Genomic DNA, 16,268 nt, shown 5'->3' with positions numbered 1-16,268 from the left:
ATTCTGCCTTGTGGTGAGCATTCTCTTGATGCACTTGCTCATTGTTAGGCTTTGACATGTTTGACTCAGTTAATTCCATTAATCTTCATAGTGTTGGTCCAGTTCATCTGTTCACCTAGTCCTGCGGTATTCCTCATAATAGATGCCAAGCTCTATTTGTTACTAATAGTACATGTGCTGCCTGTGATGCCTTTGGAAGGATCATCCAACGAAGGTTTCTCTTATTTGTGTGGATTTTGCTCTGAGAGCTCTCAAGGACTGTGAAAGCCATCTGAAAGCTTCCTTAGTGGAAGAATCATCCTTTCTTCTTTGAATAGTGTCCCTAAGGGCGCTCTTGGAACATTTTTGCCCTCTGTACCTCACATCAGAGATTTTAGAGCGCATTTGGCCTGCTCATGCGCTCTTCTCATCCTGTACCATGCACCAGTGCTATATAGCATTGCGCAGGTGAACTTCCCTCTCAGTTCCTTCTCAGACACCTTGGCCCAAGAAGGAGCCTCGGCAGCATCTGAATTGAGATTACTTCACTTGTATTTTTTTTCTCTCGTTCAAGATAGTGTTAGTTCATGGAGTTTCTGTTAGTTCGTGTACTCCCTTTTTTCTTTTTTGAGTTTAAAAAAAAAAATTCTTATTAGAATAGTGAACTGTTCCCCATCCATAATTGTTTTTTCTTGTATCTTCCATCTGGGGAAGTGGAACCTGGAAACGGTATGCCCAGCTCCCCGGGTTTAAATGTTACCTTTCCTGCCAAGAGGCTATCCCGATCAGTGACAGACATAACCGGAGTCACATGTCCCTCAAAAGTATAATTTCTCCCTGAAATTAAGGTCAAGGCCAGAAAACTGAACTAAAATGGAGTCTACTTATGACTGAGAGTTTGCTCCAACCAGCTTCCGACCCCAGCCCCGGGATCCCCTCTGTCCTACGGTCCTTGATGAGGCTGTCTCCATCAACTTCCTTGGCACAACACTCCCCTGCAACTTCCAAGAAAAAATTCCTGGATTCCTCTCAAAAAGCTTCCAGAAAGCGGGTGCTTCAAGTCACTTGGGTAGAGAATCTACCACAAAGAGATGATTCCCGATCAGGTCGACCAGCTTGGCACCCACTGATCTCTCACTCAGTACTCACAAGGCTGCAGGTTCCTCAGGTACCGTCATTGCCAGCAAGCCTAAAGACTCTAAGAATTCAGGCTCTTAAACCTTGGGTCGAATGCAGTAGCTATCTTTAGAACTCTCACATTGGTACCTTCTTTGCGTTTTTGTCAAATCTGCAGTGAAAGTGTTCTTTAAACGAACATGCGCTGGGTCATCATCCGAGACTGCCATAAAATGAAATATATAGCAAAATGTGGGTAAAACAGAGCAGGAGATGTACAATTCTACCCCGAGGAATTCAGTCACAAATTTAATTAATGCATTAATTTTTTTAATGAGTGTCATCAGCATGGAAGTATTTCCTTTAGAATGGTGGCTGAAGCATGAAGGAGCATATAAATGTTTAGCATATCTGGCACGTAAATACCTGTAGCGATGTGGGCTACAAAAGTGCCATTAGAACGCATGTTCTCACTTTCAGATGTCATTGTAAATAAGAAGCAGGCAGCATTATCTCCCATAAATGTAAACAAACTTTATTTCTCTCAGCGATTGGCTGAACAAGAAATAGGACTGAATGGACTTGTAGGCTCTAAAGTTTTACATTGCTTTGTTTTTGAGTGCAGTTAAATAACAAATTTATTTGTAAAGAGATTGCACTACAGTACTTGCATGAGATGAATTGAAAAATACTATTTATTTGATCATTTTTACAGTGCAAATATTAGTAATAAATATATAAAGTGAGAACTGTACACTTTGTATTCTGTGTTGTAATTGAAATTGTAATTGAAATCCATATATTTGAAAAATATGTAATAAATTTCAATTGGTATTGTTTAACAGTGCAATTAAAACTGCAATTAATCCTGATTAATTTTTTGTTAATCACGTGAGTTAACTGTGATTGACAGCCCTATTCCAAACTGAATGCCTTGATTGACTATCTTTCAACAGACTAGAGAGCATTTTCAGGTGATCATTGCTGAGGGCCAACTCCTTGCAAGGACAATCCTCTGTAGACACCGCTGACACAGCTACTCATTCTAACTCCATGGCAGTGGTCATGAGGAGGGCTTCCTGGCTTCAGGTATCCAGCTTTCCAAAGGAAGTCCAGTCTACAATTGAGAACCTTCCATTTGAGGGACCAAAGTTGTTCACTGAGAACTGATGAATCCTTCCACATGTGAAAAAATTCTAGAACCACCTTTATGCTCGCTGGGAATTTACACGCCTGCACAAAAAAGATTCAGTAAATCTCTGACAGCTCAGAGATCCCAGCCTACTCAGTCCACGCCCCACTTTCCCCCAAGGCATTATGAACCCCAGTGCAAGAGACAGCATTTGCAGAAAAGGAGACCAGCTGCCTCACAGCCCTCTACATCTAAACATCAGTTTTGAGGGGTCGTCCAAGGGCTCGATTTACTACCTCCATCCTTATCTGCTGCAACAATCCGCACATTTCTCTCACTTTGGCGACCACCTTGGTCCTTTTCATCAAGACTGGGAATACATAACTATGGACAAATGAGTTGGAGATAATTTCTACAGGATATTCTATCCATTTTACCTTCCTTATCACTTCCCTTCCTGTCTCTCTTCAGGGACCCTTCTCATACACCTTTTATGACAGGAAACAGACTCTCTCCCAAACCTGGGTACTTTAGAATTAGTTCCCACACAACACAGAGGGAGGGGACTTCTCCAAGTACTTTGTGGTACCGAAAAACAACAGCGATTGGAGGACTATTCTAAAACTAAGATCACTCAACCGATTTGTAAATGTTCAGAAAAGTAATTCTCCCAGCAATAATTCCATCTCTGGACCAAGCGGACTGGTTCTCGGCCCTCGACCTACAGGATGTTTGCTTCCATATTGCAATCCACCCATCCCACAGAAGGTTTCTATGATTCACTCTGAATCAGGATCACTTTGAATACAAGGTACTCCCACTCATCCTGTCATCCGTGCCCAGAATGTTCTCAAAGGTCCTTTCTGTGGTAGCGGAACATCTTCGCAAACAAGGAATTCTGATTTTCCCATACTTGCACGATTGTCTGCTCAAAGCATGCTCCTTCAACAAGGGTTTGACCACACAAAAGGCCACGGACCTATTCCTCTGACTGGGACTACAATTAAACTTCAAAGTCCACATTAATTCTAATATAGCATCTGGAGTTCATAGGAGCTTACCTTGAGGCAGTAGCAGCCAAAGCATTCTTCCCCTCACACAGGTTCAACATGTCAGTCAGTTTAGTCTTGACAATCCAGGTCGAGTTCCGGAGTCGACGGTGAGCGCTTTCGGGGATCGATATATCGCGTCTTAATGAGATGCGATATATCGATCCCAGATAAATCGATTGCTACCCACCGATGTTGCGATACCCTAAGTCACTTACTTTTTATATATATTTCAGTGACATCTAGGGACTCCAATGAGGGCACTGTTGTGCTAAGTGTTGCACAAACCTATCTAAACAAGGATATTGCAGGCTGCTACTTGATGTTTAATCCCTACAATTAGGCAACATTACCATTGGCTTTGAATCCAGGTCCCATGCCCAATTTTCAAAAATAATCCTGCAGTCTTTTAACTAGTTCTCAGACCCATTTCTTTGAGGGATGACTGATAGTTAATCTTCCAACATTAGGGATCTCTGGTAAAAATGGTTAGAGAACAAATGTTATCTAGTATGAATAAATTGCCACTATAAAGCTACATTCCTCACCCTGTGTATACCCATTTCTTTGGATTCCATTTCTAATACATTATTTAAATGGAAAGGAATTGGATGGAGTCATGGCCATGCATCTTCATATTAACTTAAAGTAAATGTTTGCTTTTACTAGCAGAATATGTATATGGCCACCAAGAACACATGCAGTCCCAAGTATATGAATTTGACAATCTACTCTCAGTACAGTTTTATGCATTTCTCTTCAATGCTGTTTCTGGTGGTTCTCTAGTGGATATGAAAATTCTGCTGTGACAGAATCCACTCCTCGAAAAAAGGTGCTTAGATTCTTGTTGTCTATTAGTTAGATGGGTTCAGTCTTTTTTTTTTTTTATAATTTTGGGTTTTTTTGTTTTTAAATCCTAGGATGATCGTTGCATGATTCCATTAGTTATTCTGTCATCTTTCATGCCAGCTTCTGCTATTCCTACATTCAGGTACTATTTCTTTAATATCAAAATTGAGCGGGGGGTGGTTGTCTCTGTTGTTCAACTTTAATTTTATTTTTTTATTTGGTATACATTAAAATACCCTCAATGAATAACATCAATTCAGGCAAATTTATCCATTCAGGAAACTTGATAACTTAGTCAAATCTGTAGGGGCCAATGGGCCTATAAATTGTTTTGTTAATATTTCAGGTATCATATCAGTTCATTTTATGTCTGAGTCATTGCTGTGCTAATGAATAAAAACAGCTGCTATATCTGAAATTGTTTTCAGCTGTGGTGTGATCTCTAAATTGAGGAATCTTGAGAAGGGAGCTGATGAAAATAAATACTCCACCCTGATAGACTGCTTGTGTTGCTGGGGACAAGTGGGACACATTATGGAGTTAATCTGTGATTGGATGTCTGATGAGATGACACCAAGAAAGGTTTGCAAAGAAAACACTGAATTCTACTGCTGTGTTGCATTATATAATCTGATTCTATTAGTCCTTTAATCTGGAGGATAAGTAATTACTATAAAGTTTATTGTAGTATCTTTTATATCTCATTGTTTAATGGGCTTCTCTCCTCCACACTTAGAGCAATACAGCATCTGAGCGGCGAGTACGTATCCAAGTAACATACCAGTCAAAACCAGAATTAGCACTTGATTATCTAGAATATTTATTGACTCATTCCATGAATCGGGATTGCCTGCTATCTGTCCCCAAAAAGAAATTGAACCAGCTTTTAAAAGTACTTGGAGCTGCAAAGGTAATACTTGTAGAATATTGAATGTAAAGTACTATTTAATGTGTCTCAGTACCACTACTGAAATTTAGATTTTACATTTTTCTTCAAAAATCTCAGTAAGATCCACCACTCTTCCCTCCTTTGGATCTTCTGCCATTATACGCATGATGATCTTATGAACTGATGAAATACTTTAATGAAAAGAGTGATTAAAAAAAACTATCCATAGTGTTTAATAGTCTCTTCCTATCTGAAAGTGTACTGTTTGAACTTGACCAAACTGTCTTCTGCATACTTTGATGCTTTAACAACTGTGACTAACAATCTCATTCCAGACGTTGTGTCAAAGCACAAGACAGTAGTACCCTTGAAGATGTATAGCTAAGGGTAGCAATAGAAGATAATACTACCAGAAACTCAAAATATAGTTACTTTAAGTAATTAGCCTTCCTTCCAACCTTACAAAAAGAGAGAAACACTAGCCATCAAAATGTAATGATTGTGTGGACTATTTGTGGGCTGGGTTAGCTGTACCAATTTATCTGTATCAAATGTAACTATTGTAATTTAAAACTTGCATACCTCTGAACTTTGTGAATAACTAGCAGTTTAGATCATGAATAGAAATAAATTATAGGACTACAAGACTTAGTCCCAGACATTTTTGAAAATCTTGTTTTTTTGTAGGTGCCTCAAACTTGTCCAATTTGAGACATCTGAAAGGAGCCTGACTTCTAGAAGATAGGTGCAGAGCATTTTTTTTTTGAAAATCAAGCCCCTTTGAAGTGTAAAGTTGGGCACTCAAAAAATATATTTGAATTTGAATTTCAGTCTTTAAGCAAAAGCAAAGTGCAGAGCAGAACTTCCTGAAAATATATTTTGTTTTTAAATCTAAATGGGAAGAGACTGTCTAGGAAGGAGTATGGCAGAAAGGGATCTAGGGGTTATAGTTGACCACAAGCTAAATATGAGTCAACAGTGTGATGCTGTTGCAAAAAAAGCAAACGTGATTCTGGGATGCATTAACAGGTGTGCTGTGAGCAAAACACGAGAAGTCATTCTTCTGCTCTACTCTGCGCTGGTTAGGCCTCAACTGGAGTATTGTGTCCAGTTCTGGGCACCGCATTTCAAGAAAGATGTGGAGAAATTGGAGAGGGGCCAGAGAAGAGCAACGAGAATGATTAAAGGTCTTGAGAACATGACCTATGAAGGAAGGCTGAAAGAATTGGGTTTGTTTAGTTGGGAAAAGAGAAGACTGAGAGGGGACATGATAGCAGTTTTCAGGTATCTAAAAGGGTGTTATAAGGAGGAGGGAGAAAACTTGTTCACCTTAGCCTCTAAGGATAGAACAAGAAGCAATGGGCTTAAACTGCAGCAAGGGAGGTCTAGGTTGGACATTAGGAAAAAGTTCCTAACTGTCAGGGTGGTTAAACACTGGAATAAACTGCCTAGGGAGGTTGTGGAATCTCCATCTCTGGAGATATTTAAGAGCTCCATCTCTGGAGATATTTAAGAGTAGGTTAGATAAATGTCTATCAGGGATGGTCTAAACAGTATTTGGTCCTGCCATGAGGGCAGGGGACTGGACTCGATGACCTCTCGAGGTCCCTTCCAGTCCTAGAATCTATGAATCTATAACTGTAAATTATAATATTGCAGGAGATTCTTGGCTCGATTATGAAAGCAACAGGTGCAGGATCTCATAGCTTCAATCAAGCAACTGTCATAAGAGCCTTCACCCTCTACTGCAGATTAAGTATTCATCTTCAGCACAAGGTATTGTTTTTTAAGGAGGTATTCATGGGGGAGGGAGGCGGGGGGAAACAATTATCAAGCTCTGCTTTTATTATTGTTTGTTTTTTCTTGCACAGTTTTCTTCTGAAGGAAAAGTTTACCTTTCACATCTGAAGGAGACAGGTGCTTGGATAGAAAGTCATGTTCTACCTTTAATGCATGAACAGGAGGAGAATGTTCTAGAGCAGCACATTGAAGTTTCTCAGCTAATCATCCAGGTTAGACGTTTCTTTATAATTACTTCAAATGGAATTGACAGTAGTATCCATTTTTTTACAATTGTTTTTAAATGTGTTATTGATATGATTTGTATGGTTTAGGTACAGTAATTGCATCCCACTAGTCAGTGCCATAGCAGTATTTCAAGTTTGGCACCTACGTCAATTTCCAGACAGTGTGTACATCAACCATACACTTGAGAAGGAGAAATCAAATGCATAACTACAAATTGGGTAATAACTGGGTAGGCAGTAATCCTGCTGCAAATGATTGGGGGGGGGGGTAATAGTGGAACACAAATTGAATGAGTCAACAATGTGATACAGTTGTGAAAAAGACTAATATTCTGAGGGTTTATTAACAGGAGTGTAATTTATTACCACAGGAGTAATTATCCCTCTTTACTCATCACTGGTGAGGCCTCAGCTGGAGTACTGTGTACAAGTCTGGGTGCCTCACTTTAGGAAAGATATGGACAAATTGGAGAAAGTTCCTAACTGTCAGGGTGGTTAAACACTGGAATAAACTGCCTAGGGAGGTTGTGGAATCTCCATCTCTGGAGATATTTAAGAGTAGGTTAGATAAATGTCTATCAGGGATGGTCTAAACAGTATTTGGTCCTGCCATGAGGGCAGGGGACTGGACTCGATGACCTCTCGAGGTCCCTTCCAGTCCTAGAATATATTAATCTATAACTGTAAATTATAATATTGATCTGTGGCAAGGGAGATCTAGGTTAGATATTAGGAAAAGCTTTCTAACTATAAAAGGTAGTTAAGCTCTGCAACAGGTTTGCAAGGGAGGTTGAGAAATCCTTATCACTAGAGACTATAAGAACAAGTTAGATATGCACCTGTTGTGGATGGTCTAGGTATGCTTGGTCCTGCCTTAGCATGGATGGACTAGATGGCCTTTCGAGGTCCCTTCTAGACCTATATTTCTGCGATTCTATAACCTTTATCTGGCTATGGAGTTGTGTGCCCTGTATAGCTGAGAGGGAGGATTGGGTTCATGGAAATTTTATGCTTTGTTGGATTTTCTGTGGCACTCGTCACCAAAATATCTGTGCACCTCACATTCATTTATCCTCATAATGACCTTGTGAGATAAGGAAGTATTTCAAAACCCAGATCTTATACATCTCAGTCCAGTGCTGTAGCTGCTTGAATGATGGGTACTTTATTATGTCATACCCTATTTTAATTATTTTATAGCTTTTATTTTTTTTAAACTGCATTTCCTTGTTTAAATGTAGCAGCAATATACTGTCAAGCACAACAACTGTTCAGGAATACACATCTTAGGTGTGTGGCCCCCATTACTACAGTACCTGAGTGCCTCACCATCTTTAATGTATTTATCCTCACAATACCTCCATGAGGAAGTGTGACAGACTTGCCCACTTTCCTAGAGGCAGTCTGTAGAAGAGAAGGGATTTGAACCTGGGTCTCCAAAGTCTGAGGCTAATGTGCTAACCACTGAACCATCTTTCCTCTCAATCTCTGTTTCACCATCTATTAAATGGGATACTTTTTGTAAAGGAATATATTCATTCATGTTTGTATGGAAAAAATTATATAAAAAAGTTAAGTGGTAAACAGTATGCTAGTGGGAGAATACTGTGAAAAGGATTTTTATCCCTATTTAATAAGAATGTTCCAGAGCACAAGAATTTGGTCAAGGATTTAAAATCTCATTCTTCTTCAAGTGATAGCACATGTCCATTCTACTTCAATATGTGTGCACTGTTGAAGATTTTTCCTCAGCAGTACCCATCGAGGCAGCACATGCACCCTCTGCCTCCTCATGCTGCGTGATGGTATAAAGGGCAGAGCTGCCCCTGACCTCCCTCAGTTCCTTCTTACTGCCCCTGACAGCTATTGGAGTGTTCTTCCTTGCTATTGCAAATTTTCCCTTATTCTTAGCGTTGTATATAGTTGGTACTCATTAATAGTTGTAGTTTGAGTAGTAGGATATGTTTTTTTTACTCTGCAGTTCCTGCCTTTTGGGTACTGGTGCCAGGGCATCCCTTGGCTTCAAGTCCTGAGATGCTTGCATGAAGCCTATGCCAGTTAGTGGCCCACACTTCAGGTGACTGAGGTTCCTAGGAGCAACTCAAAGACAGGTGCTAAATCTGCAGAGCCTTTAAGCCCAGAACTAAAAATAGACAGGGAGGTCAGACTAAAACACCTTCTGATAGAGGCAGCCTTTTGCCCTCCCTCAGAGCCTCCCGATTTGGAGTGTGTAGCAAGCACATCTGCTTCAGTTAGGAGTATTCGTCCTGTCTTGGCAGAGTCTCAACACTGATCTCCTTCTCTGGTACTGAAGAAGCAGGAGATTGAGGTCTCTGGCACCAAAATCCAGGAAGAATGCAGGAAAAGCAAATAGAGTGCACTCAGAGTGATTCATTGCCTCTTACCGCGGTATTGGTCCTGTTGAGACCGACCTTTGTGGCTGCACCATCTAGTTCAATGGTGCAGTCTTCGTTGGCTCAACAGCAGCAGGAGTCTATCCTAGGGCCAGCAACACCCAAGGCATGTGATCTGCGAGCTTCTCAGTACTGGCTTTGCTGGTGATTGAATAATCTTCATGCCCAGTACTGATAGTCACTTGTTAGGATTTGCCAGCTACTGAAGTTCAGCGCCCAGTACCATGGGCACCTCCACATACTGTAGTACCTCCTTGTACAGTGCCATGGAGAGGTAAATGACAATGATTTCACCAATGATGTTTTCCCAGACTTCTGGCACTGAAAAGAACCACATCTCCTTGGTCAGATGATTCTGGTTCATTGTCGGTGTCAGAAGTGGGCTCTTGTGTCACAGCTTTGTCACATTAGCCATCACTCTTCTCTGAGGAGTTTCCACCCTGGTATCCAGTGGAAGCTTCACATTGACCAGCTGGTAGAGACCTTTGGTCATGAAGAAATTGTGGTCTGGGACCATATCAGTGGCCGTATTGGAACCTTTGCAGGTTTTCTCCTGCCTCCAGATCATCTTTGCATCCTATCCTCTCTATGTTCTCCAGTAGGTGTCACGATTCTACTGCAAGAAGCCGTTCCCAGTACTGGGCTCAGTGCCAACAAGAGTAATCTGCTCAGATGAATCCCCCCCTTGCAAGAATTGGAGGAGATTGCATCTCAGCCAGGCTTGGCTTTCTGCTTTTCATTGCCAGATGATCTAGTTGTGTTGGGGGACACCTCACCTCCACCGGATGATTATAGAGTCCACCAGGACCTTCTACAGAATGTGGCTTCTTCCACAGATATTCATGTGTAAGTGTCTCAAGAGGTCTCACAGATAAGTTATTACTTTGGGATCTGTGGGACCCTCTTAAGTGGTGCTTCCAACAAATCAGTCTAAAATGGAGCCTACTGAAGTTCTGTGGCAAACTTCTTCCCTACTGCCTATACTGAAAAGAATTGAGTGGAGATATTATGTTCCTTTTCAGGGATTTTAATGTTTTTACACCCGCCCTGCTCTCAGGGTCTTTGGTGGGCTCAGTTAACAATGAGGGAGAGTGCAGGGTCAGCAAGCATCTACCTCAAAAGCAAAGGATGTGAAGAAGCTTGTTGATCTTTTTCGGAAGGAACTTTATTCAGCAGCTGGACTACAGCTCCGGATTGCTAATCAGCAAGCTTTGCTGGGATGTTATGCTTTTTTTCCCTCTAGGACAATGTTTTCAACTTTGTGAACAAGTTGCCAGAGGAGGCAAGACAAATTTTCTGGCTTTGGTGGACGAGCGGAAAATGTTGCCCGAAGCAAGGTCCTGGACACCATTAGTTCTTCTTTGAGTAGTGTCCCTGTGGATGCTTCACTTTTAGGTGGCAGTGCGTCCCGGCACCGTCTATTGGAGATTTATGGTAGCAGTGTCTGCGTGGGTTGCACATACGCAGTAGGCATCTCGCGGTGCCATTGGTGCTGTGTGTAGCATGCACATGACCTGAGCCCTCCAGTTTCTTCTCAACTGTTCTTGGCTGAAGACGGAGCAAAGGGGCAGTGTTAGCACTTCTCCCTAAAACCGTTGTGAGAGCTTTTAGATACATATTTAGATAAGTTGTTAGAGAGATACTTAGTGTTAGTGTTGGCGGGGGGTGGGGGGGAAAGTCTTGTTAATTCGTTAGACAACTCCCCCTTAAGGGAACAGTTACTAGTTAAAATGCCTGGTTCTCCGATGCGGCTTCTGCCGCTATGCCGTGCCCAATTCAGACGGACGCTCTTTATGCTTACGCTGCCTGGGTGAGGAGCATATTCCCCAGAAATGCCCCCACTGCAGCAGCCTGAGAGCCAGAGCCTGACGGGACAGGGATTTCTGGCTTAAAATGATCATGATGGAGAAGTCCCTCCAGCCTGAGGCAGACAAGCAAACAGCCGCTGCAGGCAAACCTCAAGATGGGAAAGGAGACCTACCCTCTGAAAAAACAAAAAAGAGGGCTCAAACATCTCCTCAGAGAGGTCCGCAAAAACAGAGGCAGTCCTGCAAGGTCGCTACCCCGATGCCATCTTTCTCTTGGCACCTCTTACTCCAGGCATCTCTGGCACCGAGGTCAGAGTGAAAGAAATGGAGTCAAGGCACTGACAAAAACGTGCCTCCTCTATGGCACCCAGCTCACCGGTATGGGACTTGGCACAGAGTGTCTCAGGCACTATGCCTCCACTCCCAGCACTGACAATTCAGTCGACACCAGTAGAAACCACAAAATTGGCACTGATGGCACTGGCCAAACAACAACACCGGTCGGCATCGGCTCCATCAACGAAAGGGAAAGCACCCCCGGCACCGACTACTCAGAAATCGACACCAACAGTCTCTGCTGCATCAGAGAGACTTAAAAATCTCATCAGCACCACGTTCACCAGTACTCAGAGCTGAGGGCTCCCCCACAAACTCCAGAGGAGATCACAGCCCACAAGACATGGCACAGTTCTCCAGTGATGAGAAGGAGGATTTGCAGGGACAATACCCCCTATAACCATGTCACTCCTTACCTAAGGCCCACCGACCAACGGGGAGCCACATGGTCCAAGATACCAGATATAAACCAACCATGGTGCAGACCCCCATGGATGTACCCTCCTGTGGCTTTCTCACTGAAATGGGTGCATTGGGAACCTTGGAGCTCATATAGGGGTCAGCATTCTAGACCGTCCACAGTGCATAGATGTGAACTGCGCTCTAACCCAGCATCTCCCACACCACAACCCTGGGAGACACAGGAAGGGGGAGAGGACACAGAGACGGGCACAGACCATGACATATCTCCTGTACACAATTCGTCTTCCTTCCCAGATGAGGTGATTATGCCCCCACTGCCAACCTCGGCGGATGACTTTAAACAGTTTCAAGAGCTATTCAAGAGAGTTGTGCAAAGCTAAGACATCCCGCTCAAGGTGGTAAAGACAAACCAGCACAAGCTGGTACAAATATTGCAACCCGCATCTACCTCCAAGATTGCCCTTTCCATCAACGAGGCCATCTTGGATCCTTTGGAGACAGTCTGGCAGACACTTGCTTCTATTCCACCCACTGCAAAAGAGTGGATAGAAAATATTATGTACCATCCAAGGCTTTCTATTTGCGCTCCGGCCTCCCGACTCCCTAGTTGTCGAGGCAGTAAATCACCGTAAGAAACAGCCATAATTCAAGGTTTCGCCCCATGACAAAGAACACAAAAGACTTGACTTGTTCGGATGCAGAGTATATTCCTCTGGCACCCTTTGGTTTCGAGTGGCCAATTATTCAGCACTACTGGCCAAATAGGACTGACAACTATGGGAAATTTGCCCAGGTCACATCTGAGCTCCCAGAGGAAAAAGAGACACAATTCCAGGCCATTGTCACTGTGGGCCAAGTCATATCCAAAACAGCCCTTCAGGTGGCATTGGACACAGAAGACAGGGCAGCCAGAATGACAGCCACATGCTTGCTGAGGACAGCTTGCTAGTTTCCATTTGCCAACTTCTCCTACCATGATGTTTTCCCACAGGCTATCCTACTACCCAATTGCTTGGACCTGCATCACTTCAGATGAGTGGGTCTTAAGCATGGTGGAATTGGGATATACCCTATACCTTTCAATTTATTGCAACCCACTTCCTTTCCCATCCCTTTTCAGGGACTTCTCTCACAAGAAAGTTCTCCTTTGGGAGGTACAATCTCTTCTTCTGTTGGGAGCCAAAGAGGAAATTCCTTAATTATACAGAGGGAAGGGTTTAATCTGGCTATTTCCAAATCCTAAGAGCAAAAGGAGGTCTCAGACCCACGCTACACCAGCGACAGCTCAACAAATAACTAAAGAAAATAAAGTTTCACGTGGCATTCTTGCTTCCTTTATCCTCCCTGGTGACTGGTATGCTGCCCTCGACTTAAAGGATGCTTATTTCCTTGTGTCGAGACACCAAAGCCACAGGAAATTCCTCAGATTCATGGTCAACCAATCTCACTACCAGTTTGAAGTCCTACCATTTGGTCAGTCTGTAGCCCCACATGTTGTGTTCACAAAGTGCATGGTGGCAGCATTTCTGAGAAAGTCAGGAGTTTGTGTTTTCAAAGCTGGATGATTGGTTAGTGAGAGGCTGATCCAGGAGCCAGGTGGTGTCCAGTGTGGCCATGATCCAATCCACTTATGGCTCTCTAAGATTGCTTTTTCCTCGTTCATAAGCAATCTTATCACCTGTATGAAGATTAGAGTTTATAGGAGTTGTCTTGATTGTACAGAAGCTGAGACATTCCTCCCATAGTCCAGGTTCCAGATGATGCTAAATATTTCTTTGGACCTGAAGGCCTAGCCTACCACAACAATACGGAATTGCCTCAATCTTCTGGGGCATATGGCCTCGTGTACTTGCATGGTTTAGCATGCTAGGCTGCATCTGAGGAAGCTGCAGGGATGGCTGAGCTCTGTGTACTCCCCAGTCTGTTATCCTCTGGACATGCTGGTTTAGATTCCTGTATGTGTCCTTAGTCACTTTGGAATGGTAGACAGACCCATCCACTGTGTTTGTGGGAGTACCATTTGCTCCTTGCAAGTTACTTTAACTCTGGTTACAGACACTTCCACCCTGGGTTGGGAATCAAGGGCTATAGGGTGGCCAGGACTTGGCTCTACATATAAATGTAAGATAACACTGGTCTACAATTTTTGAGAAGTCGTCTGCTTCAGAGATAAAATGTGCTATTTATTATGTATTTTGATATGCTGAATTCAAATATGACAACTAAAACAACTGATTGGCTACTGTTTCTAAGATATTTAAGTTTTTACATTTTATGTCTATGTATATTGTGTAGATAGTAGAGTTTTAATCATAAATTGTAAACCTAGGTCTTTTCATGTGTTTATGGTTGCTTTACATGATAATATTTCACCTGTCCTGTTTATGTAACTTTAAAAATCACCAAAAGGGTTACATAAATAAAATTTATTATGAAACAAAAGGCAAAAAACTATTAGGTACATAGTTTAGTCCTATTCAGTGTCTACTCGGCGCTTCCTGGCTTGTCTCTTGTATTCATTAAATGGAGCATCTCTTGTCACTGTCCAGCAATAGTCTGCAAGCATTGATGGGCTCCATTTGCCCTGATAGCGTTTCTCCATTGTTGCAATGTCCTGGTGAAATCACTCGCCGTGCTCGTCGCTCACTGCTCCGCAGTTCGGTGGAAAAAAATCTAGATGAGAGTGCAAAAAATGTATCTTTAGTGACATGTTGCAACCAAGGCTTTTGTATGCTTTGAGGAGGTTTTCTACCAACAACCTGTAGTTGTCTGCCTTGTTGTTTCCGAGAAAATTTATTGCCACTAACTGGAAGGCTTTCCATGCTGTCTTTTTCCTTGCCACGCAGTGCATGGTCAAATGCATCATCTCGAAGAAGTTCACGAATTTGAGGACCAACAAAGACACCTTCCTTTATCCTAGCTTCACTTAACCTTGGAAATTTTCCACGGAGGTACTTGAAAGCTGCTTGTGTTTTGTCAATGGCCTTGACGAAGTTCTTCGTCAGACCCAGCTTGATGCGTAAGGGTGGTAACAAAATCTTCCTTGATTCAACAAGTGGTGGATGCTGAACACTTTTCCTCCCAGGCTCCAATGACTGTCGGATTGGCCAATCTTTCTTGATGTAGTGGGAATCTCTTGCACGACTATCCCATTCGCAGAGAAAACAGCAGTACTTTGTGTATCCAGTCTGCAGACCAAGCAAGAGAGCAACAACCTTCAAATCGCCACAAAGCTGCCACTGATGTTGGTCATAGTTTATGCACCTCAAAAGTTGTTTCATGTTGTCCTAGGTTTCCTTCATATGGACTGCATGACCAACTGGAATTGATGGCAAAACATTGCCATTATGCAGTAAAACAGCTTTAAGACTCGTCTTCGATGAATCAATGAACAGTCTCCACTCACCTGGATCGTGAACGATGTTGAGGGCTGCCATCACACCATCGACGTTGTTGCAGGCTACAAGATCACCTTCCATGAAGAAGAATGGGACAAGATCCTTTTGACGGTCACCCCGGAACATGGAAACCCTAACATCACCTGCCAGGAGATTCCACTGCTGTAGTCTGGAGCCCAACAGCTCTGCCTTACTCTTGGTTAGTTCCAAATCCCTGACAAGGTCATTCAGTTCATCTTGTGTTATGAGGTGTGGTTCAGAGGAGGAGGATGGGAGAAAATGTGGGTCCTGTGACATTGATGGTTCAGGACCAGAAGTTTCATCCCCTTCCTCTTCCTCGTCTGACTCAAGTGAGAATGATTCTGGTGCATCAGGAACCGGCAGTCCTTCTCCATGGGGTACTGGACGTATGGCTGATGGAATGTTTGGATAATGCACAGTCCACTTTTTCTTCTTTGACACACCTTTCCTAACTGGAGGCACCATGCAGAAGTAACAATTGCTGGTATGATCTGTTGGTTCTCTCCAAATCATTGGCACTGCAAAAAGCATAGATTTCCTTTTCCTGTTTTGTTTTGTTGCACAAGTGTTGCAGCATTTGTGTGGGGCCCACCTCTTGTCCTGATCTCCAATTTTGCAGCCAAAATAAAGGTGATAGGCTTTCTTAACCATAGTGGTTACACTGCGCTTTTGTGGTGCAAAAGTCACTTTACCACAAACATAGCAGAAGTTATCTGCACTGTTCACACAAGTACGAGGCATCTCTGCTCACTTTGGCTAAACAGAAATGTGTCCCTTTGCAAAATCAAACACTGACAAATAGAGCACGACACTGTATGATTTCTAGA

At 42.7% G+C, this 16,268-nt stretch overlaps 1 protein-coding gene across 2 annotated transcripts in view; it reads left to right on the top strand.

The window, feature by feature from the left end:
* The window catches only part of NCAPG2 (non-SMC condensin II complex subunit G2), a 110,841-nt gene that overhangs the window by 60,851 nt on the left and 33,722 nt on the right, over window positions 1–16,268 (top strand). For both annotated transcript variants that reach the window (XM_065582770.1, XM_065582769.1), the window contains 5 exons: window positions 4,197–4,267; window positions 4,554–4,707; window positions 4,862–5,035; window positions 6,674–6,790; window positions 6,886–7,026. In XM_065582770.1, the coding sequence (XP_065438842.1) occupies window positions 4,197–4,267; window positions 4,554–4,707; window positions 4,862–5,035; window positions 6,674–6,790; window positions 6,886–7,026 (657 nt within the window). The remainder of the gene's footprint in view (window positions 1–4,196; window positions 4,268–4,553; window positions 4,708–4,861; window positions 5,036–6,673; window positions 6,791–6,885; window positions 7,027–16,268) is intronic.

This window comes from Chrysemys picta, chromosome 2, assembly GCF_011386835.1.
Source record: "Chrysemys picta bellii isolate R12L10 chromosome 2, ASM1138683v2, whole genome shotgun sequence".
Taxonomy (NCBI): Eukaryota; Metazoa; Chordata; order Testudines; family Emydidae; genus Chrysemys; species Chrysemys picta.
Note: the sequence above shows the minus strand (reverse complement) of the source record. Positions and strands in the feature narration are given on the sequence as shown.